At 44.6% G+C, this 15,225-nt stretch overlaps 1 protein-coding gene across 2 annotated transcripts in view; it reads left to right on the forward strand.

Annotated features, from left to right (window-relative positions):
- The window catches only part of CGNL1 (cingulin like 1), a 127,189-nt gene that overhangs the window by 99,902 nt on the left and 12,062 nt on the right, over positions 1-15,225 (forward strand). For both annotated transcript variants that reach the window (XM_032175058.2, XM_032175057.2), the window contains exons 10-13: positions 195-347; positions 1,258-1,428; positions 5,330-5,491; positions 8,312-8,401. In XM_032175058.2, the coding sequence (XP_032030949.1) occupies positions 195-347; positions 1,258-1,428; positions 5,330-5,491; positions 8,312-8,401 (576 nt within the window). The remainder of the gene's footprint in view (positions 1-194; positions 348-1,257; positions 1,429-5,329; positions 5,492-8,311; positions 8,402-15,225) is intronic.

Consider the following 15,225-nt stretch of genomic DNA (forward strand, 5'->3'; position numbering starts at 1 on the left):
CTTTTTGGTCCTTGAATTTCAGAACCAACAATGTCCTTCTATCTCTCTGACGGCTTTGTTTTGATCTTCTTTCTCATCACAGACTTAACAGATCTGATTGCTTTGCAGTGTGACTGTGAAGTTCCCTGTGCCACCTGTTCCTGTGGCTACCTGGTTGGTAGGTGACAGCACTGTCCTTTCCCTGCCATTTGCAGGGAAATCTGAGTCGGACCACCCAGGAGCAGAAGCAGTTGTCTGAGAAGCTCAAAGAGGAGAGTGAGCAGAAGGAGCAGCTAAGAAGGTTGAAGAACGAGATGGAGAATGAGCGGTGGCACCTGGGCAAGACCATTGAGAAACTGCAGAAGGAGGTGAGGGGCTGGAGGACGAAAGAGGTTGTAGGGCCAGATGCCTTTGTTGGACCCAGTCCCCTCTGAAGGTCTGGTGAAAGCCTGGGAAACCTGCAGTAAGTCTAAGCACAGAAGTGTCAGGAATTTGCAGCTCCCAAGAGGCAGCTCTTTGGATTTGTTGAAAAGATAGAAACTGGTCTAGAAAACATTAATGCCAGTACCCTCTGGATTCTGGGCACCAGAATCACCTCTTAACAGTTAGTAGAAGAAGGCTGTGTGTCAGTGCAGATGGAACAAATGTTGACTGAATCAGAATCGACATCTCTTTGCAGAGTCTCTACATTTGCATCTCTATTACTTGTCCAGGAGTGTGAAAGGCAGCTTCAGAGCTCAGTAGCTGCTGCTCTTTCTCCTCATCTCTGCCCCACCATACCCAGAAGGGTAAAGGCACAAAGCTGGCAGGCTTTCTGTATTCTGGGAGCTGACACGAGTGTCTGCTGTTTTCTGACGTGTATTATGTACCAGACACTTTACTATTTTGTTTCTAACTAGAATTTTATCTGTATCTGCGAACACTAATTCGGACAACAACCCTGTAAGGTAGATATGATTTCAGTGTTTTCAATGTGGACACGGCCAGGGCCCAGAGAGGTTAACGACATGCCCCAGTCATGTACTGGTAAGTGGCACAGCAGCCCTAGGACCCTGAGGCTGTGTGCCTGGCTCCAAGAGATGTGCCTGCTCACTCCTCCATGCTGCTTCCAAGTCACAGGTGCCCACACCTGGCCGACTCAGGTTCAGGCGCTGGGCCATCTTTGAGGGGGCCATAGAAGAAAGGGAGAAGAGGAGATGTGCTGTGTGTTGAAATGGGACCCAGACCCTGGTCTCAGAGCATCCCAGGGTGGGCTCACACCGGTGTCACTTCTTCCAGATGGCAGACATTGTTGAGGCCTCCCGTACATCGACCCTGGAGCTCCAGAACCAGCTGGATGAGTACAAGGAGAAAAACCGCAGAGAGCTCGCAGAAATGCAAAGACAGTTGAAGGAGAAAACCCTGGAGGCAGAAAAGTCCCGACTGACAGCCATGAAAATGCAGGATGAGGTAATGCCTGGCCAGATAAGTTCTTCCTTTATCCCTTATTCAAAGTATCCTTTGCCCTGAAAGTCTTCTGTGAGGGACTTGGGGGCAGATTCGTGAGACAGCTTTTGTGCTTGACTCTTCATTCTCCACCTACTGGATGGTTCTGTGGGCAAATGGCATATTCTGGAGCACAAAGGACCCACTGGTGGACTGTGAGACTAAATGGACACAGCTTTAACCTGACCATTTTCTTAATGAATCTACAGTGTTTTGCCTAAAATGTTTAGCTGCCATTTATGGAGCAGCCAGCCATGATGTGCCCAGCTGTGTCTAGATGATTTATTTATATGCTTTCATGTTTTAATTTAACCCTAGAATAGGGATTATAGTAACTGACTGTTTTTTGGCCATTGATTTATGAAAATACAGAGTTTTATTGGCATGAGGGTGGCGGACAAGAGTTTCACAACAATAATGGCAAATAAAAGAAATCCTCAGGAATTTATGAGTATTGAAATGATTAAAACATTGGTTTTATATTTAAGAATAATTGAGCAAAGAAACCCAAATGCTAGCTCCCTCAGGCTTGGCCTCTCAAGAACTGAGAAAAAGAAAGGGGATGTTTTTGATTGTTTTAATGGAAAGCTGGAGGCTTCAAAATGTAAGCACAGCCTATGCTGATTTCTAGCTATACCTCTTGCCAGCTGGGTCACCTTGATCAACTTAACCCCAGTTTTCTGAGCATATATTTCTACCTCTTTAAAAATATACCAAATATTAGTGACTTAATAATTAAATGAGATAATATGTGAGACTGTGTAGCAGCGAGTCTGTACATCCCAGACACTTCATAAATATTAATTTCCTTTTCTTTAATTTTAAGGCTTATTGTTTTTCATGAACAGTGCCAAGAGCACCAAGATTCCACAGGAAAACAATTTTTTTCTTTAAAAAACAAACTTTAATTTCTTTGATGATCAAAGAAAAGTCACCCATGAGTCAGTGCTGAAACTGTGTAAAAGAACAATAGATATTTATTGCAGGCTTCCAGAACACTCTTGAAAGGCCCCTGAAAACGGATCCCCTTTGGGTCAGGGTTATATGATACAGGACTCCAAGTAAAAAGTGAAATTAGCACACTGACATCACAGTTCTCTTTGGTATTAAAAAAAAAATCACATTCATCACTACAGCACAGAGGCAGAAGGATTCAGGTATCTGCCAGAACACCACCAGCAAGCACCTGGTCTGATTTGACTTCAAAAGACCACAGTGTCACAATGACCCCTGAAAAGTACTTCCCATTGCGTTTTATATAATGATTTTTATGATAGAATCCTTGGGTTGGAAGGAAACGTAGAGATCCTCTAGTTAGATAAGGAAACTGAGGTCCAGAGAGACTAGTTAAGGCCAGATGGAGACCAGTATTGTTTATAAAAGAACAGTCCTTCCAAAAAAAAAAGGGATTCCTTGCAAGGAAAATAAAGACGGCCCTTCCTGGATTTTTCTCACTGGTGCAGCCCTGTGAGACGCTGTTCCCTGTGAGCAACAGACATGGACACCTCCTCATTCTGCAGGGAAACTGCAGTGAGATACCGTCCTTGACTAAGGTGGCAGAGTGATGGCGTTGTTTAAAACAAAAGTGAATTAACAAGCCAAGGTCACTCTGGGTCCTTAAAAAACTCAAGCTCAACTCTGTTCACTGCCCCTCTGCTTGTGTTTTGATTGAGCTGGTTGAAGATCTTGGTTTAAAAAAAAAACAACCCAAAAGCTACAGGAGTCCATTCTAAGTGCTGTAATAGTGGCTGCCTTTGCTTTGAGAGAAATAGGTATTTTTCACCCATTCTACCTCTGATAAGCATGATCTTTAGAGAATTGAGACTTAGTGATTACCATTGTTCAGTTTATTTTCTAAATCTTTTTTAGCAAAGGGTAATTTTAACTACTTAAAGGTAACACTAGGAAGTTCAAAAGTTGTTTGCTTACTTATGGTTCAGGATACATTGTTCACAGACACCATGCTAGTTATTCCCTTCTGCCGGCCCTCGTCAAGGACTCTGAGTATGACGGGGCCCTTACCGGGTGTTAGGAGGGACCTGCTGGGTGTGGAAGGTGGGACTGTGCTGAGCAGTGGAGGAGGGCACACTGGGCATTGGGAAGGGGGGCAGGAAGGAAACGCGGGCTGCACATTGGCCTGTCCTTCTTTCTGACCCGCACACTCATGTTCTTTTTGGGTATCATCTCATTTGATTCTCATAATAGCTTTAGAAGGCTGGTTTTATAATTATCCCAATTTTGTGAATGAGGAAACTGAGTCATAGAGTGTTTTTTTTTTTTTTTTTTTAAATGCTCTGGAATATAGCACACATCCTCTGTATCCAGAGAATGTCCCATCACTGTTTTTCCATGGGGTGATTTTCATTCTGTGCTTTCATGTACTTTCTGTCATGGTAACCACCAAAACCAGATGCGGGTCTTCATCTGGAGATGTCATCTTCAAGGCTACGCTGTTCTCACAGAAATGCCCGGTGCTCCTGTCAGCCTCCCAGAGAAGAACACGTTTCCTCAAGTTTTTCCACGGGTTCTCCACAGCTGTCCTCAACTACTGGGGCTTTCCAACTCTCCTGTGACAGATACCACAGAAGGGTGGCGTTCTGTAGCGGAGTTGGCCATTCGCTTTCGTATACTCTGAAGGAAACAGACCCGCCGGTGTGTTCTATTCCTGAGACTAGCTCTACTCAATACTGGTACCAACTCCAAGAGGGTAGGACGCTTAGAACAAAGCAGACAGCCTGGGGCTTCACCAGATCAGCCCCCACAGATGTTTAAGGAAGACCTACTGTGCCCTGAGCTGGCTGTTCTCCCCAGGGAGCTTCCAGAGAAGTTCGAGACACAGACTGGCCCTTGTGAATCAAGCTGTTTTGTCTGCTGCACTTTCTTCAAAGCTGTTAGTTGAGTGCCATCTTGTGGATGGAAAAAAAAAACAACATTATAAATTAAGATAGCTGATCATTTTCTTCTGCAAAGCGGTGGCTTTCCCTAATGTGCCTGTGTATGTTGTGAGGTTTTGTGCCAGTAGGTTGCTTTGCGGTCATTAATTCAGTTGTGTGTTCTTTTTCACTGAGTTGAAACCTCTTTTGAGGTGACAGTGATACAGGTAGACAATAAATTACCCTCCGGGAAACATGTATTTAGTTAAGGGGCTCTCGAGAGTTTTTAACATGACCTAGTAAAAACTGCATTTTGCATTCAGCTGGGCACGGTGGCTCATGCCTACAATCCCAGTACTTTGGGAGACTGAGGCGGGCATCACCTGAGGTCAGGAGTTCGAGACCAGCCTGGCCACCACGGTGAAGCTCCATCTCTACTAAAAATACAAAAATTAGCTCAGTGTGGTGGCGTGCACTATAACCCTATCTACTTGGGAGACTGAGGCAGGAGCATTGTTTGAACCCAGGAGATGGAGGCTGCAGTGAGCCAAGATCGCACCACTGCACTCCAGCCTGGGCAACAAAGCAAGACTCCATCTCAAAAAAAAAAAAGCAAATTACATCTTGCAACCCAGGAATACATGCATCTGCACAAATATATGAATGTCTAGCACAAAAGATTTGCAAATCAATATTTGCTAATACTCTGCTATTTTTTTCTGTTCTATTTAATTAAAAAATGTTGGTCAACATCTACCAAATAGAATTTGTAACCTAATAGGTTGCTGCCTGTAGCTGGAAAACCCCCTCTTTTTACAAAAAGGAAAGTGAGGCCCAGAGGGAGGTAAGACTTGCTCAAGGTCTTCTGATCTCCCATATTGTGGGGGTCCAGCTGATCTTCCTTTCAGTGGGGTCAGCCTGTGCACTGTCTGTGGAGGTCTCTATGCTCTTGATATACCCCAGAAAACCATCCCAGCTGTCTCTCCTCCTAGATGCGTCTGATGGAGGAAGAGTTACGGGACTACCAGAGAGCTCAGGATGAAGCACTCACAAAAAGGCAGCTTCTGGAGCAGACGCTGAAGGACCTGGAGTATGAGCTGGAAGCCAAGAGTCACCTCAAAGATGACCGTGGCAGGCTGGTCAAGCAGATGGAGGTCTGTGGGCCGCACAGTGTGAGCTGGGGGACCTGCGGAGAGCGAGTCTGGGCCACGAGAGAAGCAGCCTCTTGGCTCTCAGCTCCGCCTTTGGGAAGTCTTGGGTTTTTAATTCTCTCCCACAGCCAGGTGTAGTGAGGTTATTTCTTGATTGAAGGAAGGGGCCCGTCATTTATAGACTCAGGACATCAGAGCTAGAAGGAATGATGGACATAATTTAGTCTAACATTCTCATTGTCTTGAGTGGAAATGGAACAGATTCCCAGGGACATTAGGTGATTTTGCCTAAGGGCACAGATAGTTCCTTTTCTGTTTGTTCTTTGGGGCAGTGCTTCCAGCTAACTAGAAGGAACCAGACTGCTGCATGTCCAGAGAGGAGCCTCCTAGGAATCGTCATCCTTCATTTGCCACACCACATACTCCGTTCTTGCTTTCTGTTTCTGACCCATTTTCCCTTATAGGTTATTGGGCTTTGCCAGAGCTCCCAGCACACTGTGGCTCGATTTACTGTGGTGTACACAGTCCAAGATGCGTATCAGAAAGTGCTGAATGCAGTCACCAGATGGGGGTGATCTAGTCACAAGCTGAAAACACAACATATTAGAAAGATGTAAATGAAGTAACAGAATCTAAGTGTGAACAGTTCACTGAGGTTGACAAGAAGAACCTTAGAATCAATCCATCTGAACTTATAAAGAAGAATAATTCTTAGGAGCAAAACTAACCCCCAGAAACACACACACACACACGCCCCAGTAGAATTTAGAGAGCGGGAGAGACACTGAAAAAGTGGAATTGAGAGAGACACTAAAAAATAGCCTCAGTCTTTTCAGGGAAGTTAAAATTGTCAAGGTTTTGATAAAAGACAGTGCTCAAGGCCATGGAGAGATGGCTTAAATTCAAAATCAATGGAATTCCTGATTCAACTTTGCAAATAAACAGAAATAACTTTTAAAACCTCCAGGGGACTTAGTAGCCATTTATATCTAGGGAGTGTTTTTTCAGTCGTTGAAGATTTTATTAGATGGACCTCTTTTAGAGACTAGAATAACCTGATTACAGTTTTATTGCTCTTTTGTGGGACTGCTGTACATTTTGCTAATGTCCTGGCTCTGATCTCTTTAGGGGAGGTAATTTTAAGGCAAGCTAAGGTCAACCCACTTAACCAGAAACTGATTATTCTAGGGCCTTAAACAGCCTGGCTCAAAACAAGCTAAAGCCTCTTCAGGCAGTGGAGGAAGAAGCTTTGGAGTAATGGCCCTGGCCTGGACCGTTAACACTCCTGCTGGGTTCTGTGCAGTATGGCCTTTAGGCAAGAAGAGAGTCCTATAAAGAGGTGCTTTTAGCTGGAGATTGGGTTGTTAGGTCATTTCCACTGCTGTATCCTGACTAAAGAGACCGTTTCCTTTGGCCGACTTAGGTCTAGAAGGAGTGGCATAGCTAAGCTTCATTCGCCCCTTTGCAATATTTAGCTATTTTCTCATTAATTACAAAATGAATGGCTCTGAAGACCCTGCTACCATGAGATGCGCTTGAGGGGTGTTTCGTCCCCTAAGAGGCAGCTGGCAGGACCATCTTGCTGTGACTACGTCTTGCCTGCTCCTTCACTAGCACTTAAATTAATTTTCGAGACTCGAGAGCTCTCCTAACAATGGACATCCTGTAAACCCAGGTGGCTGTTGTGTGTAAATGCAACTCTTGTGGATCCTGAGTGATGTCTGACTGTAGTGGGCCTGGTCTTGGAGGCGTCAGGAGCCACTGAATAAACAGGAGGCTTCGGTGCAGGGCCCAGCTCCAATCCAAGTTGGCCTTTGAGATGCTTGGCTCCTGGGAGAGGGCTTTCTAGCTTCCCTAGAGGTTTTGATCACTACCTGGGGGCCATTCACAGACAGTTAGTCATTCACAAGAATCCTGGGTGTTTTATTGTCATAAATAGAATAATATTTAGGGATAGAGGTGTCCATTGCTTGTTGCTTGTCAATCCACTTTGGCAATTGCAGAGACAATATGTATATACAAATGCTGCAGGTTCACATTTAATACTTGGAATGCCAATTGCTTTTTAGCATTTGTGGCTCTGAGTTTACTTAGACCTATGACAGATTGGCTGGTGACAGGAGAAGCACATGCTCAAGGCCGACAACTCCCAGTTCTAAGTGGGGTGGTTCGTGTTAGAAGCCTCTTTTCTTCATATACAAAGCTGCTTTGAAATGTTTTTCTCTGGACACTCAATTAGGTTAGATTAGGAGCCAACAAAGAAGCCACAAATTATTATTCTGAAGTGATGATGAATTTAACAGGATTGGTTAGCACTGTCTTTTGGTTAATCCAGTGCAGGTTTGGGAGTGCACAGTGCAAATGCATGCTGTTCCTTAGAAGGCTTCTAGAGATTTACTCCTGCAAGGCTTTTGCAGACAGAAGATTGTCCTGAGCATGAAGTGTTTTTTCCACATTGTCTTTTAACAGGCACTGGCTTGGGTAGATCTGTTTAAAGTTACTGATTCACAGGGAGAAACAAAGACTTGACAGAAACATGCTCAAATATCCTTAGTGTTTGCATTAGGGTTTGGGATAATGTTTTTTCTTCTTTTATGTGTTCTCTACATAAACATTTTACATTACACATTTTACAAGTCATGAAACACATCGTTTAAGAAATATCTGCTTTGGGCAATGTAAGAAATAGATATATTGTTTTTACAAACTCTAATGGTAGTCAGCTCTCATTTGCCCTTAGGGTTGTTTCTCTGTGGGGCAGTCTTTGCTGTTAATCCCGGTCAGTGCAAGTTAAGTTGACTGTGTTTGTGATTTCCTTCTTAGGACAAGGTGTCTCAACTGGAGATGGAACTGGAAGAAGAGAGAAACAACTCGGATTTGCTGTCTGAGAGGATCAGTAGGAGCAGGGAACAGGTACTGTTCTATAGGTGAATGATGCGTGGATTGTCCTGTGTGAAAAAGGAACATGAGGGGTTAAACCTGGGGATTCAGTTAAGGCCAGGAGAGAACAATGCATGCCATCTAGAAATTGATGGAAGATTGAATAGTCATCACCATAGTAAGCTTCTAGGAGAGACTTTGACCAAATTACTTGTATTTTAGATTTTAAATTTTAATCCTTGGTCAGATTATTTCCTAATCTATACTTGGCATCATTTCAAGGTTTTTAGGTTTTGTTTTCATCTTTTTCATTAAGAAAGTGCCAGTGCTAGTCAAGAAAGAGTGAAGGGCTTTCTAAATGTTGATATACAGTTGGTCTAGCACCATTTCAAGGCTCTAGGCGTACAGCTGGGTAAGTTGTCATTAAAAGCACATTCTATCATTAGAAGTTTCTACATGTATCCACAGGTATCTTGTAAATGAAGGGCTGAGACTAGTGAATACAAATTAATTATCTTTGAAACTGCCACTGAGTGTTCTGAATCCTCTTCCCAAAATGCTTCCATATTGTATCTGTCAAGTGGTTTGGGCATGCACTGGGGACACAGAAACTAGTTAACAGTACCTCTGTTTCCTCGTGATCTCACTGCTCTCCCCAGATCTCACCTGCCACTCCCAGTCTATCTCAAAGCCCCTCTGAACCTTCACTTAATTAAAAAATGGAAACAAAGGTCAAAAGCCTTTGGATAATACTGCATGTATTATCTGCACGTCGCTTGAGAAATTAGTTCCGTCATCTATAACATGAGAATAACTCTCCCCGATTGCCTCACAGTGTTGTCATAAGGATCAAATGTAAGTGAAACGCCTTCCAAAACTGTAAAAAGCATTCACTTGGAAAGTACTGTTATTGAACATGAATGCTTCATAGGTGTGTGTACTGCTAATTAACTTGTCAAGGAAAAGGCTGCATCATAGAGCCTACTTTCTGTTGCCCCTAACATGGTGCTGGCTACCAAATTCCACACACTTGCTTGTTGAACTAATGAGCCTTAGAGCCTCAGCCCTAAAAAGCACGTTTCCTACTATGGCCAATAGATTGTTATTCATAACCACTTGGGAAGCTTCCACTTTCTGCTTTATGTTTTTGTCTTCTCTTTCCAATCCTTCCTATTCCAAAGGGCACTTTCCTCTGGTCTCTTCTTCTTATTCATATGGACTGCCCTTTCCTCAGTTCAGGGTGACCAAGAATTGGAAGTCCCAGAGCTTGGGGATAGCACTTTATGAGCAGGCAGCCCTGCTCAAAGTAGAACGTGAATCACTGGCTGCTTTTCCATGTTCTGTTAGGTCCCTGTTGACAGATTTCTTTGCAAACAATTGGGATACTTGTGATCCTTTGCTCCTGAGAGTGAAGGAAATGGCAACCCCAGGTGCGTTCCCTCCACCCTCCTCATGGAGAGTGGGTTCTGTCTGCATGTTCCCAAGCTGTGATAATGGCATTCCTCTGGAGCTGCGATAGCCCATCAGGCCAGAGCTGCACAGGTTTAGAGAGGGACCTTCCTGAAAACCAAAAGTCCAGATGGAGAGCTCAACCTCGACATCTCCCCTACCGCCCCCCCGGGAGTTCTTACTGGAGACTGTGTTTTCTAAGTTCTCTCGCTGGAATAAAAGCTGTTTTGTGATGAGCCCCTGCCAGCCTGGCTAAGTAGCGACGTTCCCCCCAGACATATCAGGATCCGCCAAACATTCACAATGACAAAGGATGTGACCATGGATTTGTTTTGCCGGCGCTTCTTGTGGCTTATGCTAAGAATAGTGGGAAAGGCTGTCATCCTATCAGTAATGAGGCCATTAAAACAGACCTTCGGTTCCATGTTTAAATCAGAAACAAAACACAGACACTGAACCAGAACGTGTCTGCCTCCCTTAGCTCAGCTGACAGCCCAACACTGACAGAACTGATCATGCAGAGATCTGGTCCCAGAATTGCTCTGGACACTTCTTTTTCCTTTCAACTGAGCACTTGGATCATGGGGAATAGGACTGCTGTCCATGATGTGGTCAAGGCTAGAAATATTTCCACTAGGCCAAGAACTTGATGTCAGTTTAGGGGGGAAGTTAAGGGAACCAAGAACTTGAACTAAGTCCAGGGAGGAAGTTAAGGGAACTCACTTGGTCTGCTGGGGAGGGCAGTGGGCTAGGAGTCCCAGTCCTGGCTCCTGCACTAGCCTCATTTACCTCTGGGAGAGTCCCAGCCTCTCTGAGCTCAGTCTCTAAAATCTATCAAAAGAAAGTCGTTGATCCAGGCGATCTCTGAAGGCTCTTCTGAATTCTAACATTGCAATGCTGCAAGAAGGTTTCGTACATCCGGAAGTGTCTGACTCACCCTTTACTTTCTTCCCAATTCTCTCCCTGTATCTGTCACATGCCTAAAAAGATGAGTTCTACCAATGTCTATAGCCTCTTTCCCTACCAGCTCTCTTTCCCTCTTCTGTTTTCTTTCTTCTCACTGCATCATCTGAGATAGGGAGGGTATAGCCTGGTGTTTGTTGTAAGTGGAGAAATTGAGCACATTCACATGGACGCAGGAATTGGTAAGCCAGTGAAACAGAAATGCTGAGATAAAGTGATGTCTCCTGATTGTGTTCTGAGGGCTTCTCTTCTGGCCTTTGCTGCCTCCTGACTTGTGAGGGAGGGCAGAGAAATGGGTGGGCCAAATACCCGCCTCCCTGGAAAGCATCTCATTCTCATTCAAAGTTGAGGTTGAGCCAAGGCTTATTTCGTGCCTCTTGAAATGAAGGCTCTCTGGGGAGGGCCTTGGGTATAGACAGATGGGCCCTGATTCTGAGCTTTTCTGGTCCACTTAGATTAACTTGTAGGGCCATGTGCCTGTGCTTTCCTGCTGGAATCAAAGCAAGAAAAGGGAAACTTCAAAACTTAAGGCCGCTTTTCCTCTCCCCCATCAAATGCTGACCTTATGACATCTCCTTAACAAGGACATCTCCTAAAAAACAGGAAAGGGTGCATGTTATCTTGAACCCAAGTAATAACATCGGCCCTGCCTTCCTAGAAAACTGCTACTAGGCACTGAAAAGAGAATGCATGGGACGTTTTAGTTTGGCGATCTTGTTCTCTTTAAATTAAAAGGTTCAAAGTTAACAGCTCTCTCCTTAAACTCTGAATTCTCACAAGCTCCTTTGTGGAATCTTTGCTTCCCCCAAACATCTCCCACTAGTCTTAGTGATGGGACTTTAGTGAATAAGCCAGAAAAAAGGTTTTCCAGCAATATTAGTGAATGGCCAACCCCTCTCATAGACTTAGATGTGGCAAGGACCTCAGAGTCCAGCTCTCCCCACTTCTCTGTAATGGATGAGTGATTTGAGGCCCAGAGTCACCTGGTGATTTAGCCACAGTCATGCAGGCAATTGACTGCAGAGCTGGGCTTAGGTCTCAATTTCCAAGGCAGTGCTCTATCTACCCGTGCTTGCAAAATATGATGAATACCTGCTGTGTGTAAGGCATTGCGGTAAAGCTCCAAGAGGACCAGAGATGGTCCCTGACCTTGAGTTGCTACAGTTTGTTTGAGGAGATGGGTCAGACCTAAAAAATGGATAACTAACCATAAAAAACAGTGGATACTAAATGCCGACTAAAAGATTCAAGCAGCTAATGTGGGAAAGACCATCGTTGCAAGAGTAAGTGTGGAAGAATTACTAGAAAGAGGGTGGGGACCTGGGGTCAGCTTTAAAGAAAGTGTAAGATGTGAGTAAACCAAGGGGATTGGGAGTGGGATTCTAGATAGAAGGAATGGTGTGAACAAAGACTGGGAGGTAGGGATCTATACAGCATTTTGAGGAGCGATGAGTGGATGAGTGTGGCTCAATCAGATTTCCAGTTTCCATAGGAAAAGAAAGGAGGTAAGTTTGAAGAGGCAGACTGAGGGTTTTGAATGGCTCTATTGTGAAGGCAGTGGGCAGCCATGGAAGGCTATTGAGCAGAAGAGTGAAGCATACACTGTGTTCTAGAAGACTCATGTGCCAGGGGTGGGGGCAAGGACTGGAGAAGGGGCGACTGAGAGGAGGCCTCAACTGTGCTCTTACCAGGGCAGAGGACAAGAAAGGCTGTGTAAGATGGTGTATTTGATCCTTTCCATGCCTCCGTTCTTTCTTTCTCTTTCTTATGCATACATTTGGCACTCACTAAATGCTGGCCATGTTGTTTATAAGTTCCCAGCCTGTATTAGTTCGTTCTCACACTGCTATAAGGACATACCTGAGGCTGGGTAATTTATAGAGGAAAGAGGTTTAATGGACTCACAGTTAAGCGTGGCTGGGGAGGCCTCACAATCATGGCAGAAGGCAAAGGAGGAGCAAAGCACGTCTTACATGGCGGCAGGCAAAAGAGTGTGTGCAGGGGAACTGCCCTTTGTAAAACCATTAGATCGTATGAGATTTGTTCACTATTATGAGAACAGCACAGGAAAAACCTACCCCTGTGATTCATTTACCTCCCACTGGGTCCCTCCCACAACACGTGGGGATTATGGGAGCTATAATTCAAGATGAGATTTGGGTGAGGACACAGCCAAACCATATCACAGCCTTTCTAAGGGCTTCCTTTACATGCTCAGGACAGTATTATTCAGAGTGATGATTTCAGGAAATCCTAATTGAGAGAGGAAAGTTTTTCAAACCTCTTGGATGTTTGGACTTTGTTTTCAAGTCTGACTGCTATGAAGGAGAAGGGATGGATTTGGAGTTGATAAAATGATATCTTCTTTATGAAATAGAAGTAAGGAGTATCTGTTTTCTCACCCAAGTATAGTCCCATCATATACAGAAAGGTTTCTGATTGGCTTATAAGTTGAAAGAAGTTGAAGTTACTGGCGTTTGGTCTGTTTAAATCCAGAGTAATCCTTTTTCCTTTCCACCCTCCAAAAACCATGTTTCCATTTATGACAATTGCCATCCTTACCAATGATTCCCTAAGTGCTAGGCCCTGTGCTGGGTGCCTCATCCACTTTCTTGTTGTTTTCAGGGCTTTCAAGGTGAAGTGAGTACATAGGGTCACACAGTTTGTAGGAGGTGGAGTCACAGTTTGACTCCAAAGCCTCCTGCCTGTTCCCATCATCCCTGCATGAGACTATGTCACGATCTGAAAGACCACTCCTTCAAATGCATTTGGGTCTCCATTCCCAAGTTAAAAGTCGTGTTTCTTAAAATGGGTGAGGATTTAAGTTCAGCTGATCCTCTCCTGATTCTTTATGAGTGCAGGATTCAAATAGCCAAAGAGAGGTCCGGCTTCATATGCTTTAAATTAAAGGCCAATAGGCTGTTGTGCTGGCTCGATGAGCACTGCTGCAAACGCTTCACAGCAGAACTGGGCCTACATGGGAAGGCGTTCTCTTGCCATGGAGACGTGATGACCCAGCACAGTGGAAAGATGACTCATCAAGCCCAGGCAGCTGGCAGGCAGGAAAAATACCAACTTGAGCTTTGGGTGGCTTCATGGTCTCTCCAGGGACTGAGCAAGGCTGCCTTGTTGCCTCGGCAACTGCAGGGTTAAATGCCAGTGATAGAGTTGTGGGCTCCTACAGTGACTTTCAGGAACTGCTCCTCACTGGCTCACACCTGCCCCTCAGTCAGCATCAGGGGTGCCACCCCTGCTAAGTGGGACCATCTTCTTTGCAGTTGTGAGTGAAAGATCAGAGGGGGGTTTTCTTCTTCTTCTTTTTTAATTGAAATGCTCCTAATCTCAGAACTGCCTCTTATTGTATCAGCTGCTCAAAAACCCAGTGTGTACAGTAGATTAATAATAATTTTCCTTTTTTGTGATGATTATTTTTAATGCCAGCCAGGAGTGTGGGCTTGTCAACCTCTTTACAGCCCAATGATAAACACAGGTGACGGGGTTCCGTATTGTTATTGGCCATCACAAATAGCTCTGGCTTTCCATTAACCCGAAAGGCAGCTACTTAGAATTCTGAGAGCTGGCTCAGGTCATGGGTATCTCTGACGTAAAACCCACTGGAATCTGATACTGTGATTTCCAATCAAAATGCTCCGGCCTTAGCATTCTTTCAATCCAGCTGTGATATACTTTTGCCTTCAGCTCCTGTTCTGTTTTTAATTTGACTGGAAAGTTTTTGTTCATGCTATTTAATGTAGTTGAAGGGTAAACAACATATAAAGCACTAAGCTTATATAAAGAAATACTTTCCCAGCCTCGAGTTTACTCTTCTCTGGTCCAGGAGGCTGGCTCAGCCAAGCCATAGGTTTTTCCCTCCTCCCCGCCACCCCCTGCCCCAGGGCAGGTGTCAGTGTGAGCTCAGGGTAAGAATTTGATTTACAAGATTCCCAAGTCAAGGAGCCTAGTCCTGGGATCACTGCATTGAGGACAGCTAACAGCAGGGACGCACAGGATACTTCTGGGTTTATGTTGAAACCCATCCTTCTTGGGGCATTGCCCATAATACCACATAGTATTTCTTGTATAAGGCTCCACATGGTGGATTCACTTTAGAATTTCATGTCATGCTGTCCTTTGAAGAATAGAAGGAAGCCTGTCATGTTTGCCAAGAGCCTGGGTTTGCAAAGACTCAAGGAAATGGACTGCCTGCTCAGGTCACAGTAACTGTTGAGTTTTATGGCTACACATTTATTCCTTCCTGTTCTTCACTCTGATTTATTTTACATTTCCATTTTAATAGCCATCTTTTAAGGGGCTGTGGTGGGGCATAAATAATTCCTTTTTTTTTCCCCCTTTGGAGAGTCACCATTATCCTGGGGCTCTCCAGGGGCGCTCCAGGGAGGTCTTGAACCTGTGGGGACCCTTGGGGATGCTGCCAGTCTGCACAG

This window comes from Hylobates moloch, unplaced genomic scaffold, assembly GCF_009828535.3.
Source record: "Hylobates moloch isolate HMO894 unplaced genomic scaffold, HMol_V3 SCAFFOLD_14, whole genome shotgun sequence".
Lineage (NCBI taxonomy): Eukaryota > Metazoa > Chordata > Mammalia > Primates > Hylobatidae > Hylobates > Hylobates moloch.